Genomic DNA, 27,690 nt, shown 5'->3' on the forward strand with positions numbered 1-27,690 from the left:
ACCTGATCAACATCCTCTACAGCAAACAGGGAAAGATTAAGAATGAGCTCTCAAAAATGGATACTCTCATAAAAAACCAACCTTCCACACAAACTTCCTCGTGGCTGGATTTTACTAAAACTAGACAAGCCATTTACAACGCACACTTTGCTTCTCTACAAAAGAAAAAGGACACTAAACTTTCTAAACTACTACATGCTACAAGGGGCCACAGCAATGGTTCCCTCAACCCACCTAGCAATATTGTTAACCTATCCAACTATACTCTCAGCCCAGCAGAAGGAGCTGTTCTATCTCGGGGCCTCTCCTTCTGCCCCTCCACCCCCACGAACATGATACAGTTCTGTGGTGACCTAGAATCCTATTTTCGACGTCTCCGACTCAAGGAAGATTTCCAAAATACCTCTGAACAGCATACTAATCCACAGAGGTCTCCCAACCAACACTACAGAAAGAGGGATTCTAGGTGGACTCCTCCTGAAGGTCGAAACAGCAGACTGGACTTCTACATAGAGTGCTTCCGCCGACGTGCACGGGCTGAAATTGTGGAAAAGCAGCATCACTTGCCCCATAACCTCAGCCATGCGGAACGCAATGCCATCCACAGCCTCAGAAACAACTCTGACATCATAATCAAAAAGGCTGACAAAGGAGGTGCTGTTGTCGTCATGAATAGGTCGGAATATGAACAAGAGGCTGCTCGGCAGCTCTCCAACACGAGTTTCTACAAGCCATTACCCTCTGATCCCACTGAGAGTTACCAAAAGCAACTACAGCATTTGCTCAAGAAACTTCCTGAAAAAGCACAAGATCAAATCCGCACAGACACACCCCTGGAACCCCGACCTGGGATATTCTATCTACTACCCAAGATCCATAAACCTGGAAATCCTGGGCGCCCCATCATCTCAGGCATTGGCACCCTGACAGCAGGATTGTCTGGCTATGTAGACTCCCTCCTCAGGCCCTACGCTACCAGCACTCCCAGCTACCTTCGAGACACCACTGACTTCCTGAGGAAACTACAATCCATCGGTGATCTTCCTGATAACACCATCCTGGCCACTATGGATGTAGAAGCCCTCTACACCAACATTCCACACAAAGATGGACTACAAGCCGTCAAGAACACTATCCCCGATAATGTCACGGCTAACCTGGTGGCTGAACTTTGTGACTTTGTCCTTACCCATAACTACTTCACATTTGGGGACAATGTATACCTTCAGATCAGCGGCACTGCTATGGGTACCCGCATGGCCCCACAGTATGCCAACATTTTTATGGCTGATTTAGAACAACGCTTCCTCAGCTCTCGTCCCCTAAAGCCCCTACTCTACTTGCGCTATATTGATGACATCTTCATCATCTGGACCCATGGAAAAGAAGCCCTTGAGGAATTCCACCATGATTTCAACAATTTCCATCCCACCACCAACCTCAGCCTGGTCCAGTCCACACAAGAGATCCACTTCCTGGACACTACAGTGCTAATAAACAATGGTCACATAAACACCACCCTATACCGGAAACCTACTGACCGCTATTCCTACCTGCATGCCTCCAGCTTTCACCCTGACCACACCACACGATCCATCGTCTACAGCCAAGCTCTGTGATACAACCGCATTTGCTCCAACCCCTCAGACAGAGACAAACACCTACAAGATCTCTGTCAAGCTTTCTTACAACTACAATACCCACCTGCAGAAGTAAAGAAACAGATTGATAGAGCCAGAAGAGTTCCCAGAAGTTACCTACTACAGGACAGGCCTAACAAAGAAAATAACAGAACGCCACTAGCCGTCACCTTCAGCCCCCAACTAAAACCCCTCCAACGCATTATTAAGGATCTACAACCTATCCTAAAGGATGACCCAACACTCTCACAAATCTTGGGAGACAGGCCAGTCCTTGCCTACAGACAGCCCCGCAACCTGAAGCAAATACTCACCAACAACCACATACCACACAACAGAACCACTAACCCAGGAACTTATCCTTGCAACAAAGCCCGTTGCCAACTGTGCCCACATATCTATTCAGGGGACACCATCACAGGGCCTAATAACATCAGCCACACTATCAGAGGCTCGTTCACCTGCACATCCACCAATGTGATATATGCCATCATGTGCCAGCAATGCCCCTCTGCCATGTACATTGGTCAAACTGGACAGTCTCTACGTAAAAGAATAAATGGACACAAATCAGATGTCAAGAATTATAACATTCATAAACCAGTCGGAGAACACTTCAATCTCTCTGGTCACGCGATCACAGACATGAAGGTCGCTATCTTAAAACAAAAAAACTTCAAATCCAGACTCCAGCGAGAAACTGCTGAATTGGAATTCATTTGCAAATTGGATACTATTAATTTAGGCTTAAATAGAGACTTGGAGTGGCTAAGTCATTATGCAAGGTAGCCTGTTTCCTCTTGTTTTTTCCTACCCCCCCCCCCCAGATGTTCTGGTTTAACTTGGATTTTAACTTGAAGAGTGGTCAGTTTGGATGAGCTATTACCAGCAGGAGAGTGAGTTTGTGTGTGTATGGGGGTGGGGGGGATGTGAGAACCTGGATTTATGCAGGAAATAGCCCAGCTTAATTGTCATGCACATTGTGTAAAGAGTTATCACTTTGGATGGGCTATCACCAGCAGGAGAGTGAATTTGTGTGGGGGGGTGGAGGGTGAGAAAACCTGGATTTGTGCTGGAAATCACTTTAGATAAGCTATTACCAGCAGGACAGTGGGGTGGGAATAGGTATTGTTTCATATTCTCTGTGTATATATAAAGCCTGCTGCAGTTTCCACGATATGCATCTGAAGAAGTGAGCTGTAGCTCACGAAAGCTTATGCTCTAATAAATTGGTTAGTCTCTAAGGTGCCACAAGTCCTCCTTTTCTTTTTGCACACACAGTAAGAAGCAACTGAAGGATGGACATGGCAGCTCCATCTTTTATACCCTCAGTTCGGAGCACAACGTGGCCAGGTTGCATCCAGAGCTGCCCCCATGAGTACTGCTAGGGAAAACTCTCCAGCATCTGTGTACGAGATGCAGACACAAACCTACAACATAACAGACATATGCAAGCACTCAAAGAAGAATTTCCTATCCATTTAAAGATACTACCTTTTCAGGATTCTTACTCCTGGAGAGTAAGTAGCTCTAGGAATTGCCAAAAAGAAAAAAAAATGTAATACAACACAACATAAAAGAAGACTGGCAACAACAAGAAATAAGACAGCTTGTTTAAAAGAAGTACTCTGTATTTGCAGATAATTATTTTATATACACACACCACTTGGGAGAAGCACAATCTCTCTCATAACATCAGATTTACAATTCAATAGCCTCTAGCATATGTCAAAAAAACAAAAACAAAACAAAAAACAAAACAAACAAAAAAACCTTCCAAAATATAGCATAACATGTATGTTTCTTCCCAGATTTCCCTATTAGCAGACAGCAACTGACCAATCAGGAGCTTGAACCTCAGAAGCTCCTCTACCTCCAAAAACTCATGTGTGCAGTCTCACTGGTTCATTCTTCACTTCCAGGAGATTGTATTCCATTCTATCAGACTATGACTTTCCCACAGTTATCCATACATTCATATGGCTTGAATGTGGCAATGTCAAACCTTGGAAAGAAAAATCTGACTCTGAAAAAAACTTCAGCTGGTTCAAAATGCTATAGCGCATCTTTGTAGCAACACAGATCTCCAAGTACTGTACGGTATATGCCTCCTTCATGCTCTGTTCACTATGGGTCAAATTCAAAGTCTGAATCCTAATCTTCAGAAGATTTCTAAGGAACTGGCACAAGCCATTTAACAGACTGCCTTTATCTTTGGAATCATGACTTCCCACAAACTACATTCTTCAATAATGACAGCATTATCAGCCATATAAGTAAAACTCCTGAGCTCAGTAGAGACATCTTTTCAGCAAGCTGGACCACGAATATGAAATTTGCTCTCAAGTGCTCAGAACGACAGGACAAAACGTAACACAAACTATTTGACTTAAGTTTTCCAAATATCAATAAAAATTAAAAAGTGAACCCCTTCTGGTTCAAAAGGCACAAAAGATAGGAACCAAAGTCTATAGCCTTTTTGCATTTGATTCATGACTCAAATACCACAGTCTCGTGTATAATACATTCTAAATGTTTGGGTAGATAGAACAGATTCATAACACAGCAGAATGAACATGAACAGAGTATTCACAAGAAATATCAGTGAACTGGGTACAAGAGGTTGACTACCTTCAGACCATTTGTCTATCCTTTCTGTTCCGTTAGTCCGTAGGTAAGTTAGTTGTACGATGGAGTAGCTGGTAGCAACCCGCATATTTATATTGCCTAATGGTTTCCGTTATAACACATTTCTGACCTTGGAGAAATAATATCCTCCATTGTTTGCAGCAGATGTTTGAAATTTGTAGAGACAAAGCGCTAAGGCTAGTGAGACACACCTTTCACTTGTCCCATGAAAATTCTGCTAGGTTTGCCTGATTCAAACCATTAAACCTGCCATTTCCCTTCCCTCACTTGCACGCTGTAAACGTTTAACTGAACGAACATTATAAAGAGCTAGGCCCATTCTGCCACAAAAGCAGCAATAGTACACACAGAGCTGGGAATGACCAGAAGCCATCACAGTGGTCCCCTCCCAGGACTACTTTTGATCCAGCACATCCTTACCCTTTGGGGGCACCACAGAGGGCAGGAGCTCTCCCAACTCTCAGCTGGGAAGAGAGGGAGCTGGGCTGAGCGTTCCATAACCACACCTCTGGACCCAGCATATTGCACCAGAAACCCATCCCTCCCTCTGGAATAAGCCTTCTCCTGCTGCCAGCTAACGTAGTCGGTCCTGTAGTTCACATAGCGTAAATCTGTGCTGTTCTACTGAAGGTCTGCAATTTAAACTCTGCTGGTAATGCATGATGGGGAATTACCACCACAAAAGAGGTTATTTTTACCCTTTATTAAAACGCTAGGAAATTACATACAAAAAAGCTATGTTAAAAAGAATATTTAGGTCACAAAGCCAAAACACTCGAAAGTCAGATTTACAGTTACCTACTGAACCTTAATTCTACCCCATTGTGCACAAGTGTTCTGATAATCTTATTACATGATCATTTACTATATTTATTTCAGAACCCTACATTCATTGCACAGGTTGGAGGAACAAAGGAGCAGAAGTCAGGTTGCACAAGCAACTGTAATCTAGTATTTCTTCAATTTTCAAGTGCTTGAATTTGCATTGTAAGAGAAGGTTACTCACCTTGTGCAGTAACCGATGTTCTTCGAGATGTGTGTCCCTGTGGGTGCGCCTCTTCAGGTGTTGGTGCATCCTGGCGCTGTCAGAGATTTTCGGTCGCAGTGTCTGGTGGGGGTGCACATGCACAGTAGTAGTCTCGCAGCACCGCTGGTGCCTCATCTAGCCGGCACACAGCCCGACCCCTTCAGTTCCTTCTCTACCATGGAGAGTAACTCGGACTCCGAAGCAGAGGGGAGAGGGGGGTGGGTAGTGTAGCACCTACAGGGACACATATCTCGAAGAACCTCAGTTCCTGCACAAGATGAGTCACCTTCTCTTCTTCCTTCAAGTGCTGTCCCTGTGGGTGCTCCACTTCAGGTAAATGTAGAGCAGTGCCCTCATGAAGACTGAAGGGGCTTCGGAGTTGAGTTCATTGCTGAGACTAGCACATTGAGGCCTAGTCTTGTGTCTGAGCTTGAATCAAGAGTAATTGCTTAATGGTTCGTGAATGTGTGTTCAGAGGCCTAGGTGGCTGCCCTGCAGATGTCTAGAATGAGCACATTGTGTGGGAATACTATGGAGATAGATGAAGCTTTTGTCGAGTGGGTTCTGATGCCTGGAGGGCTTCAGTGTTGTGTAGTGAATAGCACATATGCATATAGCTGGTTATCCATTAAGAAAATCTTTGCATAGATATGCCAGAGCCCTTTGATCATTCTGTTGACACAAAGTCTAGGTGATTTTCAGAAGGGCTTCATTCTGTCCAGATAAAAGGCTAAGGCACGGTGAACATCTAGTGTGTGTAGGTCTGCCTCTTGAGCGTTAGTGTGTGGTTCTGAATGAAATGTAGATAAGTGAATCGCTTGGTTGAGGTAGAACAAAGACGATATTTTGGGCATAAACTTAGGATGGTGTTCGAAGTGTCACTTTATCCTTGAAAAAAATTGTGAAGGGGGGGAACCATGAGAACCCCTATCTCACTGACTCTGCACATGGATTTAATGACCACCAGGAATGCCACTTTCATAGATAAGTGAAGTAATGAGTATGTGGCAAAGGGTTCAAATGTGGTTCTGGTTAGACTTCTGAACACCAGATTTAACTCCCATGCTCGTGCGGGTTCTCAGATGTCCGGGTACATGTTCTGTATTCCTGTGAGAAATCACTTAGTAAACGGGTGATCGAATATCAAAGTCCCATCTACCTGTTGATGGAAGACTGTGATGGCAGCAAAGTGAACTAAGCGAGCTCGTAGCAAGCCATGAGGTCTTTAGGGATAAGTAGTATTCCAGAATTAGTGGTAGCGCTGCCTGGCTTACAGATGTTTGTTTGTTCTGGCACCACAGGAAGAATCTTTTTCATTTTGGGAGGCAAGTAGTACACGTGTTGGGTTTCCTGCTGTTTATTAACACCTGTGTTATTTGTTCTGAGCAGGTTAGTTTGTTGTGGTGGATGGCTATCTAACTAGATTTAACGAACGCTAACTATATTAAGGCCTGGTCTACACTGTGGGGGGATCGATCTAAGTTATGTAACTTCAGCTATGTGAATAACGTAGCTGAAGTTGACGTACTTAGATCTACTCACTGCGGTGTCTTCACTGTGGTGAGTCAACTGTTGACCCTCCCCCATCAACTCTGCCTAAGCCTCTTGCTCTGGTGGAGTTCAGGAGTCGACGGAAAAGCGCTCAGAGGTTGACTTATCACATCTAGACTAGACGTGATAAATCGACCCCTGCTGGATCGATCGCTGCCCGCCAATCCGGTGGGTAGTATAGACATACAGTAAGTTAAGTAACAAACTGTTCATAAACAAGGGTAAAAACTAAGCTATCTAACTTAATCTAATCTTATTTTAAAGTTTTCAGCAACACCTCTAACGGACTCCATCTCAAGCAGAGGACAGTTGAAAAGGAACTGAAGGGGTCAGGCCATGCATGTACTAGATGAGGCACCAACCGCGCCATGAGACTGCTATTGTGCACGTTCACCCCGACCAGACACTGCTACTGAATCTCCAAACAATGGTGCTGGGATGCACCAACACCTGAAGTGGAGCACCCACAGGGACAGCACTCAAAGAAGAACTTTAATACTGCTTTTTTGTATGTAATTTTCTAAAGGAAAAAGTAGTTTTGTAGTAGTTAGTATCTGTAGGATAGTTGAGAAAACCACAGTAGAATAACTGGGTTTCTGCAGAAGCAGTTCTTAATGGAGAAAAAGGCTTTATACAAGAATGCATCAATATTTTCAAGCATACTTAAAATAAAGTAATTAAGAAGCAAGCTACTTACAGTAAAAAACCTGAAGTCAAATGTGATCAGAGCCATGTATTCATGATTCAGATACATAGTAATAAATATGGTATAAAAGCCTAGACAAATTGTTCTACGGATCTCTGAACCTTTAAATGAAGAATACAATATTTTGTTATTATATTTCATTACTACCTGATAGTTAGGATTATCTATCATTGGTGGTTTCCATTTGCCTTTATAGTTTGGATTGGTCATCAAGGGACGCACCCACTCTCCACAGCCAGGTGCAGTCTCACATTTTGGATTAGGGATCTGTGGGGCTTCCCATTCACCATCCATTTCTTCATCCCTGTGGAAGGGATTACAAACTATTGAGTGTTTTAAAATAAAAATATGAATGGAATTTATCTCCCATATCTAATCTACACTCACAGCCTGTATATGGTTCTGCAATTCTGCAGCCTCAGAATTTTGCCCACCCCTTGACCACAGAACTGTATTCCACAATGCAAGATCTTTAAAAACATTTTTTCCTAGCCTTCATGGTTGTGCAGATAGTCTTGAAAACATGAAATATGAAAAACATCAACAGAGTTGTATTCCTGTCTCTGCAGACAGCCTGAAACATGCTTTAAGAGGTGTGGACTGCCCCCTCAACATAATGCATCAAGCTAAAGATGACAATGTAAAGTGTCAGCACCGTTAAGTATTTCAATGCTTATTTTAACATCCACCCCCAACTATATGTGCTTATTTTACAATCCTGAACTGTTTCCCTGGTACCAAAAGCCCCAGATGTCTCTTGCTACACCTAGCAACCAAAAGCTATAGCTTCCCCGGTGAAAACTTTTACAATGCAGTTGTGCATTGTTAATATAAAATTCTTCAGAACAACAAAAAACTAACGCTGAGGACACCATAAAATAAATTTAATACCCACAATTAACAACGAAGGGTCTACTGTGCAGATTACATTGTCCATTTTCATATTTTATTCCAAAATTAAGATATAAAAATGTATCTGAAGATGCCTCAGAATTTCCAGTCTGCTGCATCAAAGTACAGCAAACTCTAGTGACCAAAGAGCAGAATTTTAGTCCAATTTACCACAGAGTAAACAAGGCCTTGTCTACAATACCTCTGCAAAAAGATTTGCTCTTAATGAGTACAAGTTCTTACCAATCCTCTGGTTTTTCTGCACTGGGATCTGGGATGTATTGTAGTTCATCATCAAGCCAGCCCTCAGGCTTGACAGCATCAGGATCTTCTATTTTGGAAGGCTCACCTTCATCCCTTTAATTACAAACTGATATTACCAGAAAAAAATATAGCAGTCTGGTTCAAAATGGCAAAGTTCTAGTCAAAGGAACATAACTGACACAAAATAAATGATTTTCAAAGGCACAAAAGGGTGTTAGGCACCCAGCTCCCCTTTGTGCCTTTGAAAATCTGCAAAACCAAGTTAAGTAGTTTCAGGTAATATACCTGCTCCCAAATTACCACTGCCAACTTGTGGTTTACAGTGACACATACCTATTTTAAAAATGGTTTTCTTTTCCTTGTTGCTATGTGAAAGCGCCAGTCATGGAAAAACTAACTATACAGTAGAAAGAGGGAAATGGACTACACAAAAGTGCTGTCAGATGCATAAAGTAAAACCAAAAAAAATGTTCCTATTAATATTTCATTTATTGTACCTATAGGTGTTACCTGCAACAACAGTGGGTACAATCTATTCAGAGACAAATGTGATTTTTTAAGTTACCAGTGTCCCTTTAATTGATGCACATATGGACTCAAATATTACTCCAATTTCCAGCAGAAGAGTATAGTCTAAGTGTCAACACCATAGAATTAGAAGTCAAACCACCAAAAACGAATAGCTTTCATACTATATAGCCTGTATAAATAAAATATATTTTCTCACCAATCATCTGGTTTGACAGCATTAGGGTCAGGGATCTTTGCTCTCTCATCCCAGTCATCTGGCTTCTTATCATTGGGATCTTCTATTTCTTTCGGAGGGTTCACAGGAGGAACCATATCTTCCAGAAGGTTTCCTTTGCTGACAACTGATTGGTCAATTAACATTTCAAATGTGTCATCTGGTTTCAGCACTAAATTGCAAGAAAATAAATGTATTTTTAAAATTGTGTATGTGCATGCAGACACACAGACTCATATGTAATAAACAAATATGCAAGGTTAAATCTGCTTTCCTGAAAGACTTTGGAAAAAATTTAAATGTGTGTGTGTGTGTCATTAAGCAGCATATTTTTTGCCACTTATGCATAATAACCCCACCAGTTTCCCGCTCAGCAGCCATCTTAGGGTTTCCATTTCTTTGTTTTACAAACCAGGCAACTTATATTCAATTTGTACTATGGAATTAAGTCAAAATACTGCATTAGTGAAGTGCTAGGTAGACAAAGCAGTGTATCGGTTCTGGCCTTTTACCAAAAGCATACCGCTTTTCTGTTATGCACAATTTATATTATAATTGCATGCAAAAAAAATGTTAAAAGAACATTAAAGGTTGCAAAGTCAAGCACTCAAAAATTAGGAAATGCCAGAATGAAGATGGTCTGTGCAACCTTAATTTGGTCCTATTTTGTGTATGAATTATGAAACTGTCTTTAATAACACAATCATGTACTGTTTTTTCCCCACAGGTCCTATCTCATTCAGTACACAGAATGAATGGTGCCCACGTGATGAGAAGCTATTCGATATTTTGTTTTCTCTTCATTGTTCAATGTGTGGCCCCATGCCTTATTTACTGCATACTGTTCAAACCTCCGAATAAAATATTATTAATTTAATCACGGGCTTTTCTTTGCACTCATCACAATTTTACCTGAGTACTTCACAAATATTAGTACGTTTATTTTCACCACACCTCTATGAGATAAGGGGTATTATTATCCCCATTTTACAGTTGGGAAACGGACGCAGCAATTAGGATAAAAAGTATTCTTGATTTTTCAGGGTACTTAGCATTATATAGCACTCTGTACATTGAAAGACTGGTTCCACTGACTTCGTTGCAGAAGTGAATGCTCAGCGCTTCTGCAAATCAGGTCTCAGGATCTCAAGTCAGGCACTCAGAAATTGAAAAGAACACAATTACTGCCCACTTGTGGAAAGTTTAAGTGACTTGACCTAGCATCACATAGGAACTCTATGGCAGAGGCAGGAGGAGAATTCAGTTCTCTAGGGCAGCATTCAACTTTCTTAGCCATGAGGTTGTCCTTTCCCTTCCTACAATTACCTGCCTCATTCACTAAACACCTTCCAACTTCAGCAACAAATGAAGCCATAGTCCGATACACAACGGCTTCTATTTACTACACATCTCTGATTCATCCTCAGAGCAGGTTCATCCTGTGCACTGAGTGAAGTAGGGGTCCTCTGGAAAAAACAGTGTGTGTTCATGAATGAAAGACTGCTTCATCATGCATAAGCACAAAGAGGGCAAATTAATGTCGCACAGGAAGCCTTAATTCTGGCATTTCCTAACGGGAGTGCTTGAATTTGCAACCTTAATGATATTCCTTTAACATAGGTGTGTGTGATTTCATACGTTTTAAAGACAGTAAACTGGAAAAACAAATTCCATCACGCAGCAGAAATTCCATCATGCATCATCATTCTGACACCATCAGCAGGATTGGAACCTTTAGATCTATCACAAAGACTTTTGCCACTTGAGCTAATGGAATAAGTGATAGCAACAGCAGTTTGTCATTCTCTGCATAGACCAGCACTAGAGGGGGATAGCCGGGTGCACAGGTATCTCTAGACAGCAGAAGAATGACAAGAACAAGAGTCAGGAATTTTTGTTTCCAAATTATGGAGAGACGGGTTCTCTAGCAGGCACAGACTCTGACCATTCCCCCCAAAGCTTGACTCCTGTTGCCCCCTTCTTTCCAACTTGTCTGAGATGCATTTTTCCAGCATCTAGCAGTATCACTGCCAATATTTTCCCATTTATCAAAGGATCATAGAATTGGAGGTAGATGGGACATATTAGGTAATAAAGGGAATCTCATGTTACACACAGTAACCCAAAACTAGTGTCAAATTTAGGAGTGATTATGTTAATTTAAAACATTCAATTGTTACAGACTTATCAGAAATACTTGATTTTTTTTTTAAAGTAGTAGTTTTAGGTACACCAAGCAGCCATTAACTGTTTCAAGGATTCAATCTCCATAATCAGAAAGATGTTTCAAATCTCATCTTTTGGAACACTGGGGGAAAAGACAAAATAAGCCCTTGTTGCTGCCACCTCTAATCTAGTTCTCTAAATTAATCTATGGCCCCAAAGACTGGACTATTGCAATGTGCTCAGCACGGTGCTTCCCTTTTGATCAGTCTGGAAAGAAACCAGTGCAGAATGCAGCAGCCTACCTATGTAGCGGTGCTTCTTGGTGGCAGTACGTACCTCTGGTGCCCCATGATCTGTACAGATTGCTGAATTTAAAATGACGGTTTTCATCTGTAAAGCCCAAATGGGTTGAGATCTTGCTATTGGAGAAACTATCTTTCTGTATGCCACACTGCTGCAGTTGTGATCAGCAGAGATACTAGAGCTGGCTCCTTCTTTTAAAAGAAATGACTGGGAATAGAATGTTCTTCAGTTGTGGAACAGGCTTCCTTATTTTTGTCTGAAATAGCCCCAATTTATTTGCTTTCAACGAGTGCTGCAAGTCATTGATTTATGCACACTTATGGAGAGGTGGACTTTTGAGAGAAATCAGTTTTGTGGACGAGAGGGAAATTTGGTGTTCTGCAGGTGATCTAATTTTGTTTTCGTAATATATGACAGGGCACCTGGAGCAGAGGCCTCTATTCTTCCTACAAATCTAACAACGACAACAGATTATTTACACTAGTTGCTGTAGTCAATGATGTAGTACTGATAGCGTACTACATCACTGCTTACTGCAAGTGTAAATAATAGCGTACTTTAATGTTAATAGTTGGATATGGCCAATTTTTAATTTTTTCCCCCTCAAGTGAATCTTAAGCAACAGAATTTCAAAGCCATTTATTTAAGATACACACAATACACAAATATCCATAGCAATGAACAAAACTACTGTATATAGACAGAAAACAGGCTCATTTGTAAGTCTTCAGTGCAGGGGGACCCTGTTTTCTAACGTTTCCTTTTTAAGTGCAACATTAAGAATTAAAGGATACCCAGAGTATACAGATGTGTCCTCTTGTCCGAATAAAATTTTTTTAGGTCTACATCAGGACGCTTAGCATGTTTTTCCTCATAATCTCCAGTTTTAAGATTCTTATGTCTGAAGATAAAATGCAGTTTGTAATCTTCTCCACATTTATCTGGTCCAAACATAATTGTGTAAGGTGTTTTGTCAAAAAAGTATTCCTGTAGAAGCAAAAATGTTAGTATTGGTTATGCAGTACAGTTAATTAAATAACTTGTGTACCTCTACTCCTTGCTGCTGGTGGTCTTTAGCCTGCTAATAATCCTATTGTGATATATTTCATGCAACGAAATGTCAGTTCCAGCACCCAACGGTTATAGGCTCAGTCCTATAAGATGTTCTGCACTTCTTGAGAGCTGCTGAGTGCTGTTTCCACCCAAATGACCAGCCATAAAGGATTCTCAGCACCTCACAAGGAGTCATTCAGCAACTCACAGGATCATGCCCGAAAGGTGGAAGAGCAACTTCCGTGGACACTATATTAAAATGAAAATGCTCACCATAAAAATAAAACAGCAGCTGTACTCTACAAGTATTGTGCCCTGTAAAAAAAATTGAAGGGAAATAGTTGATGTGCAATTTAAATGTTAATATGTTAAAAAAAAAACCAGACAGTATGTCACCATCTACTATTTTTCTTTATCACTGTCCTGCTGCTCTACATTTGTGAGTAGTTGATACTAAATACCAAAACAAAAAAAAAATGATTTATTTTCCTCACAGGGGCATCTCCATACTACCTTACGTTGTTAAGATCTTTCGCTATTTTAATTGTTTATGGGAATTTTTATATTTGGAAAACATAGCAATAGTTAAGGTTTTTAAGCTCCTTTTTCAGCCACTTATAATTTCTAGAAAATTTATTTCTGAAAGATAAATTTGATAGTCTGGTCTCTGTCAGGAGGTGACTTTCTGTAAGTGAACAAACATAATGCAGCAGTTTTTGAGGGCGAAATGAAAAATCCACAATTTAGATTTGCCGAAGTTTAAAAATCATACTTTGTGAACATGATGCCATTTTCCACTATTGATGGGGAGAGCAAATTATTTCCTGACTGTTCTAACAGTTCTAACTGTTCTAACAGGCGTGCATGTATAATACAGCTATGTGAAATCGTGCTAAAAAATTTGGGAGACCCTATGTCTTTCAAGAGTTCACTGAATGTGACAGGGCTCTAAAGGAGCCATTGCCCAGTGCATTAAAAATGCTGCTGCCAAAATAACCTTCCCAGTATACCACTTCAATCATGTCACAATTCTCACACACTGAGTCCCTCCATTGTATCAAACACAAACTTCTGGTTCTTACTTTCAAGGACCTTCATAATTTAGCTCCTCCCTACTTGGTCAATCTCTTATCTAACTTCTTCCCACTCCCTTTGTTCCACCAATAATGGCAGCCTCTATCACTTGCTTATGTACTTCTTCCACAGCACCTTTGCATCTTCTTCTAGGATACTGCTTATGTGTGGGACATATCCCCAGATACATTCATATAGCTATCACTTTGTCCTCCCTCAAATCCTGTAAAATTTATTTCTACACTGACTTCAAGGGGAAAACTGTCTAACAACTAATGATTCGTTAATCTCTTATTCAATTCTCTTGTTTAAAAGAAACAACTATAATGGTGCTTACAAGCTCTTCTCTTCCCATACCACCCCTACACTGTGTTTACACCTGCTTGTCACGTCACATCACTCTTCATACTAATCTCTTTGGGGGAGGCAGGGGCTTCCTTAATTCACGTTTCTTCAGCACCTAGCACTACTATAGGACCCCAAACCTGACTGAAGACTCTGGGTGTTACTGCAATGTAAAGTAACAACTAGCAGCACCTGCCAAAATGCAGCAAAGGGATTCCATCTTTAACCTCTGACATTTCACAACTGGTTCAACACACTTCACACCCAGTAATTTCTTCAGGCTTCCAGATCTCTTATAGACTGTAAAGCACTGTGAATAACACCCCTGCCCAATTTGCACTGGAGAGACTGGGGCAATGGCCTAATATTTAGCAGAGAAGAGTTACAGCTAATTGTCCATCCTCTGTTTTGGTGAATTTGAGCAGGGGAAAAGGGGAGGGAGGGAAGAAAGAAAGAAAAGGAATTTGAAGTGGGCATTTTGATCTACAGGGACCCAGGACTCAGATGCAGCCCAGTCCTGAAGGGAGAAGATGAGTAGCCAGGGGTAACCCAGACTGATCTTTGGGTTGGATCTCCATATAGTTTTTTGTAATTTTATAGAACTCGATGGGATTGAGACTGGGAAAACACCATAAAGGATCAACCACAGACTGGAGGTCAAATGTCTTCGGGGGTATACAACATCACTGAACCAAAGACAGTGTGAGAGATTGACAGCTACAGTAACTGTACAGATTTTTTTTCATCTTTCTTATTTAAAGTTGTGTATGTGCTCAGTAATGTGGATGCTGAAACAACTGATTGTGTAGTACAATTAAATGTTTTATTTGTCTATATAATACCCACTAAAGGGATTGGGTAAAGCCTACGTGAAAGTAGAAGATCTCCGATTGTCAGAAGTCCCAATCCCTGTATTTATTTCATAAGGTATTTTATATCTAGATCTATCTACATTTTTGAGGTGGGGAGGAAGACCTGGGTTATACTCTTCATTTTAAAGGAAAAAATAAAAAATCTCTAGTTAGTGATGTTAGTCTAGCTAGAGTTCATTCAAACTGCTGTGCTGTAATGGTTTATCTTTGGAGCGTTATTCATAAAAAGGAATTTGAAATTCTCAATTGTCTGTGCGTGTAACTGTCTTATGGTGAAGACTGGTACTGGATTCCTAAGAAGGGAAAGAAAGTGAATCCTATTATAATTTCCACTTTTAGTATTTGAAAAAGTTCATATAGAAAAATTCAGCTGTAGTCTCTGGAAAGGATAGACATTCATGTATGTGTGTTCACTTAAAATTGCCTGCTTCTATGGGAGGAAAACAAAATGGTAGAGGACCAGATGGAAAGGGAGATCTATTTCTGAGACTTTGGTATTGTCCTCAATTCCACAATCAAACAATTTGGGGCCTCTGAAAGTCTACCAAAAGTTTAAATTGTGGGACATGAACATGTCTTCTAAACTAATTTAGCATCCTTTTTTGATGGTTTAAAAGATTTCAGAATAATCTTTCTTTGTACCTGTCATAAATATAAAGGGAAGGGTAAACCCCTTTGAAATCCCTCCTGGCCAGGGGAAAGCTCCTCTCACCTGTAAAGGGTTAAGAAGCTAAAGGTAACCTCGCTGGCACCTGACCAAAATGACCAATGAGGAGACAAGATACTTTCAAAAGCTGGGAGGAGGGAGAGAAACAAAGGGTCTGTGTCTGTCTGTATGCTGGTTTCTGCCAGGGATAGACCAGGAATGGAGCTTAGAACTTTTAGTAAGTAATCTAGCTAGGTATGTGTTAGATTATGATTTCTTTAAATGGCTGAGAAAAGAATTGTGCTGAATAGAATAACTATTTCTGTCTGTGTATCTTTTTTGTAACTTAAGGTTTTGCCTAGAGGGGTTCTCTATGTTTTTGAATCTAATTACCCTGTAAGATATCTACCATCCTGATTTTACAGGGGGGATTTCTTTATTTCTATTTACTTCTATTTTTTTTTTTAAAAGTCTTCTTGTAAAAAAACTGAATGCTTTTTCATTGTTCTCAGATCCAAGGGTTTGGGTCTGTGGTCACCTATGCAAATTGGTGAGGCTTTTTATCCAACATTTCCCAGGAAAGGGGGGTGCAAGTGTTGGGAGGATTGTTCATTGTTCCTAAGATCCAAGGGTCTGGGTCTGTAGTCACCTAGGCAAATTGGTGAGGCTTTTTACCAAACCTTGTCCAGGAAGTGGGGTGCAAGGTTTTGGGAAGTATTTTGGGGGGAAAGACGCGTCCAAACAGCTCTTCCCCAGTAACCAGTATTAGTTTGGTGGTGGTAGCGGCCAGTCCAAGGACAACGGGGGGAATATTTTGTACCTTGGGGAAGTTTTGACCTAAGCTGGTAAAGATAAGCTTAGGAGGTTTTTTTCATGCAGGTCCCCACATCTGTACCCTAGAGTTCAGAGTGGGGGAGGAACCTTGACAGTACCCTTGAGTAATAACTCTCATAGATCCAAACTACATGGATATCAATCTTATTAAGAGCTACAAGAATGATCTGAGGTCTGAAAACTATCCCTTACAGTGAGAGACTTAAGAAGCTCAATCTGTTTATCAAAGAGAAGGTTAAGAAGTGACTTGTTCACAGTTTACAAGTATCTACAAAAGAAAGATTTCCAACAGTAGATAACCCTTTAAGATAGCAGGGGAAAAAAGGCATAATGACATCCATTGGCCGGAAGCTGGAATCTAGACAAATTTACACTATAAATAGGTTATAAATTATTGTTAAAAATTTGTGTGAATTAACAATTGGAACTTACCTAATGACATGGTGGATTCTCTATCACTTGAAGTCTCTAGATCAAGACTGAATATCTTTTTAAATGATATGCTATAACTCAAACAGAAGTTATGGCTTGATGCAGGAATTACTGGTTGAGGTTCTATGGCCTGTATTATTGAATTAGATCTGACTGGCTGATCAGAATGGTCCCCTCTACCCTTACCATATATGAATTGTCACTTTATTTAGATTTTAAGAAAGAATAGTTGACATCACTTGAGTTCTGCACGTTGACTATTGGTAGTATACAGTCTACATTATATAACATCATGCCCTTGATCCTAGATATTCGCAATTCCAATGAAAATTTAACAAATCAGAGTGAATGAATTATGTGTTCTTCAGTGATTCAGACCCTTATAGGTTTTTTTTTTTAAACCACTTTTTTTATAGTAGGCTAAAATTTTTGCTTTAAAAATAATGGAAATTAATTATTGTTAAGATATTTCTTGTATTCAACATATAACAGATGCTTGTAAGCAGAGGCTAACAAACTCTGAAGGCTTTATGTATATATAAGATTTTATACAAACTATATTCAGATTAGAAAAAATACAAATTTCTATTTCAGACTTTTCATCCATCTAAGTAAACTTTGGGCCTGATTCCTGCATTTGCTGAGCATTTTGGATATTCATGAATGAATAATCATGCCCTGAGTCACATTCCCCTAAACAGAAGAATAATTATCAAATGTTACATAAAGGACATACCAAATCCAAATCATTGGAACTGGACAGAAGTTTAACATATGCACCGCCACAATCAATGCCATCTTGAAAATTCACTTCATACCTGTGTAAAAGGGAATCAAAGAGCATATTGCTGATACCTTGGAGTAATTAAAGATCATAGAATATCAGGGTTGGAAGGGACCTCAGGAGGTCATCCAGTCCAACCCCCTGCTCAAAGCAGGACCAATCCCCAATTAAATCATCCCAGCCAGGGCTTTGTCAAGCCTGACCTTAAAAACTTCTAAGGAAGGAGATTCTACCACCTCCCTAAGCAACGCATTCCAGTGTTTCACCACCCTCCTAGTGAAAAAGTTTTTCCTAATATCCAACCTAAACCTCCCCCACTGCAACTTGAGACCATTACTCCTTGTCCTGTCCTCTTCCACCACTGAGAATAGTCTAGAACCATCCTCTCTGGAACCACCTCTCAGGTAGTTGAAAGCAGCTATCAAATCCCCCCTCATTCTTCTCTTCTGCAGACTAAACAATCCCAGTTCCCTCAGCCTCTCCTCATAAGTCATGTGTTCCAGACCCCTAATCATTTTTATTGCCCTTCACTGGACTCTCTCCAATTTATCCACATCCTTCTTGTAGTGTGGGGCCCAAAACTGGACACAGTACTCCAGATGAGGCCTCACAAATGTCGAATAGAGGGGAACGATCACTTCCCTCGATCTGCTCGCTATGCCCCTACTTATACATCCCAAAATGCCATTGGCCTTCTTGGCAACAATGGCTGACTCATATCCAGCTTCTCGTCCACTGTCACCCCTAGGTCCTTTTCCGCAGAACTGCTGCCTAGCCATTCGGTCCCTAGTCTGTAGCTGTGCATTGGGTTCTTCCGTCCTAAGTGCAGGACCCTGCACTTATCCTTATTGAACCTCATCAGATTTCTTTTGGCGCAATCCTCTAATTTGTCTAGGTCCCTCTGTATCCTATCACAGATCACTTTGACCTACAGTTTAACTTTGAATCCATGTCCAAGATTGTGTATAAGCATTTGTATTTTAATATTAATCACTACACCCAAACATTTTTACAAAACTGCCTGAAATATTTTATTGCTATTGCAAAGTAAGGCAACAGTTATGCAAAATGTAACAGTGTAAATCTAAAAAAAAAAAAAAAAGTTACAGTTCAACATAGTAGCAATCTCTACAAAGAAAAGTTTCTGGGCAGCATTTGCAGAAATACAGAGGCCACTCACTACTTCACTTTGACTGAGTTGCATGGCCAAGTTTTGTACTATGTTTGTGCCTACCTACATCATAGTCTAGATTTACCAAGAGCAGCCATCTCAGAGTTTCTTCTGAATTACCTGTAAGTCAATTTCCACTGACTTACAAATTTCAAAAATGTATTTAAACATCATTATATTCGTAGCCACCTGAAATTCTCTCACATTCCATGTAATTTGGAAGCTCAGTTGCAAAGACATTGACATTTAAATGGCAGTCTTTTATATCCATTTTATGGAATCTTGAATCCCTGACTAAGTATTCAGACAAAAGGTTTAAAACATCATTTCATCTATTTTTAACATATGAGCACTAAAATATAACTTTAGTTTGGGTTTGAAAACCTTAAAAGATAAAACATTACATTTATAATAATTTATTAATGCCTTCATATTTGTGGTTTTGGAAAATTTGTGCAAGGCAATTGATGTTGGAATGGAAATCAGAATAATACAAAACATATTACTTTTTCATGATCTTTCAAAGTTAGAAGAGTAATTAAATACAAATCTGAAGAGCAACTTACTGAACAATCAAAGGCTTAGTATCAAAAATAAATGGCTTTGTTAACATAGCTGATATTGCATGATGCCTTGCTATTGACTTTAAAACTAATCCTTTGTCTCCAGGCACTGTGTTTTCTTTAAGCTCTTCTACTTCCCATCTTCCTAAAACAAAGAAACACAAGTTTGAAAAACAGCAAGATAAAGGCAAGAAATTACTGCTATCTTGAAAAGAAATTAAGAGAGCTGCTAGGAGCTAGCAGACAGATTACCTTAGCTGTGTTATTATTTACAATGTGGTTTAAAAAAAAATCAGAAAATAACTTGTGACTGCATTTGAGATTTCCTGATACCAACCGCTATTGCAGATACTCAGTGTTACTGCACAAGCAATTACTAGGAGCAAATCCTGACACTCAATGCCGAAGTTAGAAGTTAGATAACTATAGAGTAAAACAAACATCCAGTTTATTACTAATGATACAACTCTGAATATTTTTTTTTAAACAGCAGTATAAACCTGGAATAATTTCCCCCAAAATTTGACTGCTCCAGATCACAGTTGACACAAGATAAATGATCATGTTACACATGCACAGTTCACATTTTTCTAACAGCTCACTGAAAAATTAAGGTATATTTTTTCAGGAAATAGAGCCCATTGGAAAACTACTACTTCAAGTCAGTCGTACAGAGCAACACCAGAACAGCTTTTCTTTTCTTTCTTTTTTAAAAGTATACATTTTAAAAACTGCTGTCAAAAACAGTTCCATAACTACAGAAAAGGATATAAATAAAATACTGACAACTTAGTTATATCTATAAAACAATTTTCTGATGAAAAACCACTAAGGGAAACCAAAGCAGGAGAAAAATAATATTCTCCAAAAAATCCACTCGCAAAAGAGGATACTGAACAAGAAACCACACACATTTTTAACATACAATTATTCTCTTCAGTCAACTAAATCAATAAGGATGTAAACCCACAAATCTGAAGCATTGTTTTGCACAAACGTGCATACTCATCAACTTCCGATTAATTGCAATATTACACAAATGCAAGACAAGAGTACAATTCTGATCTCTGTCACATTATTCAAGTTTCTATTAATGCTGTTGTCTTGAATACTTAAATACAATGTTCAAATTACTATTCACATTTTTCAGAACTCTGCTACAAAATCTATTTCAGCCTTACAAGCAGTAGATGAAGATTCAAGAGATGCATTCATAAATTCTTGCTTATAAACAACGTTTTGGGCCTATGTAGATCTACAAACACCAATAAAAAATTACCTTCACAAGTTGTTGTTTTTTTAAACTAGGTCAGTACCCTTTCTTGCTGTTTTATGATTTATAAAATCCTGAAATTAAAAGTTCTTTAACCTTATTTTTCTTCTTCTAATCTCACAGGATCCTAATCTTTTTAGTGCGAGACTGAAAGCATTCTTTCACTCTCATATTTAAGGCTATTTTGTTGTCCTACCCTTAAGGGCAACAGTAGCAAGATAGAATGCAAACCAGCTCCCCTATTAGTCACTGAATGACACTTCTTGAGTTTAAATTTTGCTCTCCTAATCTTCCAATCAGTTCCAACTGCACAGGAGGCAGAAAGAGAAGCCTATCCAAATATGATCACATCTAATCTGAAAACATGGCCTTAAAAAAAGTGCTAAGCAAAAACAACTTCTCAAAATTGTGCAGCTAAGTATCTTGCTAGACAGATGATATCATCAGACAAGGGGAAAGACAAAGGTCTGCTCTACAGTACAACTGTACCATTAAAACTTCCCTTAGTTGGCACATCTGTGTGTGCATCCACACACAATTTGACGTCCTGTTGGGAAAACCCTGAATTTACAGTGGTCAAGCTAAACCAACTCCCTGAATGACATAAGTCCTGTACCAGCACTGTTCCGCTGGTAGGATGCCTATGTAGACAATTCATAATACTCAATCAACAATCCCAGAATGCCTTGTCCCCATGACAGTGCCCACTCTGGTCCCAGTTTTGAACACTACTGCCCAGGGTCACAGTGACCACAAGCCCATCCCCCTCTTCTCCCACCTTCAAAATCCCCAGCATGTTAAAGTGCAGCTAAGAGAAGTTCAGGCAAGCCTTGTCCTACAGCCTGAACTAGGAAAGAATTCCTGGACTTTCTCAGCTTGCGCAGAGAAGGGACACTGCAAGCACAACTTCAGAATTACCATAGGAATAAAGATGCTTATTTGGATGTTGCAAAGACATGCAAAAGCTAGGATATAAAAGGGACAAGCAACAATGCTGGGCTAAGGAGAAAGAAGTGGCAATCCTACCTAAACGCAAAGGCTACCAGAAAATCTGGATCTGGCCCCTCATGCCTGCCTGGATTTCAGCTACTATTTGGAGGTGGATGCCATAATGAGTAGGGACCCCACCACCAACTCATGAGTGATGGTGGACTCCCCTTGAGCCCTGGAGGAAAGCAACCCAACAATGAATGGCTCATTAAGGGGATTCAGACCCTCAGAGAGAGTCAGCCAAATCCAACCCAGGCTAGTCAAGAGTCAGAACCCACTTACGAAGGGGAAGGGAGATCAGGTAGGAATATTAATGCACCCCCTTTTAAAAAAACACTTTGTTTATGAACCCTGAAACTCCACCTCAAAATGGCAGCCAAATGGATGTGGACAGGAAACAAAGGAATTGCCCAAACATGGCGATCAATTACACCCTGAGCATATGGGCAAGACCCACCGGCCAGACACCTGGGAAAGAATTCTCTGTAGTAACATAGAGCCCTCCGCATCTAGTGTCCCATTACTGGCCATTGGAGATATTTGCTGCTAGAAGTCACAGACTGACTATATGCCATTGTAGGCAATCTCATCATAGCATCCCCTCCATAAACTTATCAAGCTCAGTCTTGAAGCCAGTTACGTTTTTTGCCCCCACTGCTCCCCTTAGAAGGCTGTTCCAGAACTTCATTTCTTTGATGGTTAGAAACCAAATTTCAAGCCTAAACTTGTTGATGGCCAGTTTTCATCCATTTGTTCATGTGTCCACACTGGCCCTTAACTTAAATAACTCCTCTGACTCCCTGTTATTTATCCTTCGGATGTATTTATAGAGAAGCAATCATATCTCGCCTAAGCCTTTTTGGTTAGGCTTAAACAAACCAAGATCATGGAGTCTCCTCTCATAAGGTAGGTTTTCCATTCCTCTGATCATCCTACTAGCCCTTCTCTGCATCTGTTCCAGTTTGAATCCACCTTTCTTAAACATGGGAGACCAGAACTGCACACAGCATTCCAAATGAAGTCCATGCTAATGCCTTGTATAATGGTGTCAAGGTTCCTCCCCCACTCTGAACTCTAGGGTACAGATGTGGGGACCTGCATGAAAAACCTCCTAAGCTTATCTTTACCAGCTTAGGTCAAAACTTCCCCAAGGTACAAAATATTACACCCGTTATCCTTGGACTGACCGCTACCACCACCAAACTAATACTGGTTACTGGGGAAGAGCTGTTTGGACGCGTCCTTCCCCCCAAAATACTTCCCAAAACCTTGCACCCCACTTCCTGGACAAGGTTTGGTAAAAAGCCTCACCAATTTGCCTAGGTGACTACAGACCCAGACCCTTGGATCTTAAGAACAATGAACAATCCTCCCAACACTTGCACCCCCCCTTTCCTGGGAAATGTTGGATAAAAAGCCTCACCAATTTGCATAGGTGACCACAGACCCAAACCCTTGGATCTGAGAACAATGAAAAAGCATTCAGTGTTTTACAAGAAGACTTAATAAAAAATAGAAGTAAATAGAAATAAAGAAATCCCCCCTGTAAAATCAGGATGGTAGATATCTTACAGGGTAATTAGCTTTAAAAACATAGAGAACCCCTCTAGGCAAAACCTTAAGTTACAAAAAAGATACACAGACAGAAATAGTTATTCTATTCAGCACAATTCTTTTCTCAGCCATTTAAAGAAATCATAATCTAACACATACCTAGCTAGATTACTTACTAAAAGTTCTAAGCTCCATTCCTGGTCTATCCCTGGCAGAAACCAGCATACAGACAGACACAGACCCTTTGTTTCTCTCCCTCCTCCCAGCTTTTGAAAGTATCTTGTCTCCTCATTGGTCATTTTGGTCAGGTGCCAGCGAGGTTACCTTTAGCTTCTTAACCCTTTACAGGTGAGAGGAGCTTTCCCCTGGCCAGGAGGGATTTCAAAGGGGTTTACCTTTCCCTTTATATTTATGACAAATGGTATCAACACTTCCCTATTTCTCCTGGAAATATCTTGCCTGATGCATCCTAGAACTTTTTCATGGCTGCATCACCTTGGCACTCTGTCATCCAGTGATCAACCAATACATCCAGCTCTTTCTCCTCCCCTGTCTCTATCAACTGATACATTCCCAGCTTATAGTAAAAATTCTTGTTGTGAATCCCAAAGTGCATGATCTGGCACTTAGCACTATTAAATTTCATCCCATTTCTATTACACCAATTTACAAGATTGTCCAGATCTTCTTGTATGATATTCTGGTCCTCCCTATTGGCAATACCTTCAAACTTTGTGTCATCTGCAGATTTTATTAGCATGTTCCCACGTTTTGTGCCAAGGTCCTGAATAAAAATGTTAAATAAGATTGGTCTCAAGACTGACCCCTGAGGAACTCTATTAGTAACCTCCCTCCAGCCTGACAGTTCACCTTTCAGCATGACCCACTGTACTCTCCTCTTAAACCAGTTCCTTATCCACCTTTCAATTCTCATATTAATCACCATCTTCTCCAATTTAACTAAATTTCCCATGTGGAATGGTATCAAACCCTTACTTGAAATCCAGTTAGATTAGATTTACTGCATTTCCTTTGTATAAAAAAAATCAGTTATCTTCTCAAAGGAGATCAGGTTGGTCTGGCATGATCTACCTTTTGTAAAACCATGTTGTATTTTACCCCAATCATCATTTACCTCTATGTCCTTAACTACTTTCTCTTTCAAAATTTGTTCCAAGACCTTGCATACAATAGAGGTTTTAACAGTTTTATAATTTCCTGGATTACCTCCCTGTCCCTCCCCCCGGTTTCTTAAAAAAGGAACGATATTAGCAATTCTCCAGTCACAGGGTATGACCTCCGAGTTCACAGATGCATTACACATACTTGTATTGGGCTTGCAATTTCATGTGCCAGTTCTTTTAATATTCTTGGGTGGAGATTATCTGGGGTCCCCAATTTACTCCCCTTAAACTGTTTGAGTTTGGCTTCCACCTTGAATGTAAAAAGAAAAGGAGTACTTGTGGCACCTTAGAGACTAACCAATTTATTTGAGCATGAGCTTTCGTAAGCTACAGCTCACTTCATCGGATGCATACCGTGGAAACTGCAGCAGACTTTATATACACACAGAGACTATGAGGAGGTATTGTTTCATATTCTCTGTGTGTATATAAAGTCTGCTGCAGTTTCCACGGTATGCATCCGTGGAAGTGAGCTGTAGCTCACGAAAGCTCATGCTCAAATAAATTGGTTAGTCTCTAAGGTGCCACAAGTACTCCTTTTCTTTTTGCGAATACAGACTAACACGGCTGTTACTCTGAAACCTGTCACCTCGAATGTAGTAATTTCTACTTCCATATCATTGTTTCCATTAGCCACCCTGCCATTACCCCTAAGCTCTTCATTAGCCTTATTAAAAGCTGAGGCAAAGTATGTGTTAGGTGTTGGGCCATGCCTGGATTGATTATCTTTAAACTCCACCCCATCCTCAGTGCTTAGAGGTCCCCATTTCTTTCCTTGTTTTCTTTGTTTATATGGCTAAAAAACCTTTTACTATTGGTTCTAATTTCCTTTGCAATGTCCGCCTCTGCTTGGTTTTTGGCAGTTCTCACTTCATCCCTACACTTTCTGACCTCCAAGAGGTAGCTTTCCTTGCTGATTCATCCCATCTTCCATTCCTTATAGGCTTTCTGCTTTCTCTTAATCACTTGTTTGAGATGCACTCTCATCCAGCTTGGTCTGAAACCTTCCCTACGAATTTGTTCAGTGTGATCTTGAACTTGACCTTTTGTCTTGCTGTTGAAAATCAGCAGGCGGTCTTGCCACTTCCCTCCTCCATCCTTCTGGTAACGTTTCTCCTTTTGCTACGCAAATATTATGTAAAACACAAGATGCTGCAACAATGGGAATATATGGCTCACTGAACTCCTGCTTAGTCATGAAGCAACATTCAATCTACCAAATAAACACTCAACATTCATTCTGTACCTGCTCAAACAACAGTTAAATCTTTTCTTGCTGCTGCCCAGGTGCCTGGTGTATAGCTTAATGAGCAAGGGAAGCAGAGGGTAGGCTGGGTCCTGGAAAAATCACAATGAGCATAGCAACCCACCCTTCAATGTAAATGTATTTGTTTGGAAAAAATCTCCCTGCTTTTAAGCTTTTCAAGGAGTGCTGTATTCCTAAAGAAGCAAGCTTTGTGCATCTTCCCTGACCACCCTCTGTTAGTGTCAGTGAATCATCATTAGCGATCTACCAACTCTGATATAACCATATCAGTGTACCTCTCTGTTCAGAAGCAAAAGGTGGTAAGAGAACAGATTCAGGATATACATTCTGTCTATTGCACCACCATACTTCGGGAAGCCCAGTGCATGAAATCCTTCTATTATTTCCTGCATATTGCCCAGCGTCACAAACCTGTGCAGCGTCACAAACCTGTGCAGCGTCACAAACCTGTGCAGCAAGAGATGCTTAAGGGCTCTGCACATCTGGATGGCAACCAGCAACACTGTAGTCAAGCAGGAAGGCTATTATTGCTGCTCATTGCATCTTTGATCTAAAACCAGTGTCAATGCATTTCTGCTCATTTATATTTAACATGGTAGCTTAACTGTCCATTTGAATTAGGACTACTTTTTGGGACACCAAGACAACAAAGCTTTAGGATTATACATTTCCAGCATATTTGTACAGAGTTGCCATTCTGAAAGAGTAAATTCTCTGGGTGCAGAATCCCTCTGTGTGGGCTTCCCATCTGAGGCTGGGCACACTCTTGTGACAACCAAATTTCTATTTTTTTTTAAAGGCAGAAAAACCAATTTGACAAAAACCTTTCAGACTTCCTTTATACATCATAAAGGAACAAAAACGATAAGCCTAGTCTTTTTCTTTTGAGAGTTACATTTAAGGACCAAATCTCACATAAGAGAACCAAAGAATATGAACAGTGACCCCTAAAGACTCAGAGGCCACAGACACTTCACACAGATGCAGAGCTTTACAGACCCTTTGGATGCAGCAGCCCCCTACAATCCATAAAGCTCACACTTTGATTTGGCAAAAATAAGCTTTCACCAAAGTTGGAAATTACCAAATCATTCTAGCTCATACAGATATGTCAGTGTAACCCCACCAGTTCTCACCAAGGACGGGACCTGATTCTGTGCCCTGTAATCACTTTGAACTGCATTTGACCTCACTAGCTAAGAAAGAAACTGAATGGAAGGGGGCATCCCTGCAAAATTAAGCCCTTAGGAAACAGTAGCATTTTCACATATTTTAGAAAATATGAGGTTTTGGTTTTTCCTCCTGGATGCTATACCATCTCATCTCAATAACTGCACCTCTATTTATCTCTGCGGCTTCCAAAAAGTCTTACCAAATCCTTCTATAGCTCTCTCAAAAATCCATTCTGTCCTATTTTGGCAAAAAGAAAATCTGCAAATCATCTTCCACGTCTTTTGTATACATTTCTTTCATTCCTTTACTCATTAGATAAAAGAGCTATCAAATCCTCTTCTCTTTTCTTTGCAGCAGGATCTCCATTTGGTCTCCCTACCTCCTGATGAATGAAGGGTACAGTGTCTCTCTAAAGTTACTACTATTGATCACATCTCTGTCAATCACAATAAGAACACAAAATCATATTCAGGTTGACAGTTCTTAGTTAAGAATTCATCAGGCCAACTGCGGTAACTCTAGTTACCACTGCA

The 27,690-nt window shown here is 40.2% G+C and overlaps 1 protein-coding gene across 3 annotated transcripts in view; it reads right to left on the reverse strand.

The window, feature by feature from the left end:
• Positions 1 to 27,690, reverse strand: part of CLGN (calmegin) — an 89,078-nt gene that overhangs the window by 24,255 nt on the left and 37,133 nt on the right. For all 3 annotated transcript variants that reach the window (XM_073341182.2, XM_073341180.2, XM_073341181.2), the window contains exons 5-10: positions 19,720 to 19,861; positions 17,935 to 18,016; positions 12,737 to 12,929; positions 9,456 to 9,645; positions 8,708 to 8,821; positions 7,721 to 7,877 (exon numbers count right to left, since the gene is read on the reverse strand). In XM_073341182.2, coding sequence (XP_073197283.1) covers positions 7,721 to 7,877; positions 8,708 to 8,821; positions 9,456 to 9,645; positions 12,737 to 12,929; positions 17,935 to 18,016; positions 19,720 to 19,861 — 878 coding nt within the window. The remainder of the gene's footprint in view (positions 1 to 7,720; positions 7,878 to 8,707; positions 8,822 to 9,455; positions 9,646 to 12,736; positions 12,930 to 17,934; positions 18,017 to 19,719; positions 19,862 to 27,690) is intronic.

This window comes from Lepidochelys kempii, chromosome 4, assembly GCF_965140285.1.
Source record: "Lepidochelys kempii isolate rLepKem1 chromosome 4, rLepKem1.hap1, whole genome shotgun sequence".
Taxonomy (NCBI): domain Eukaryota; kingdom Metazoa; phylum Chordata; order Testudines; family Cheloniidae; genus Lepidochelys; species Lepidochelys kempii.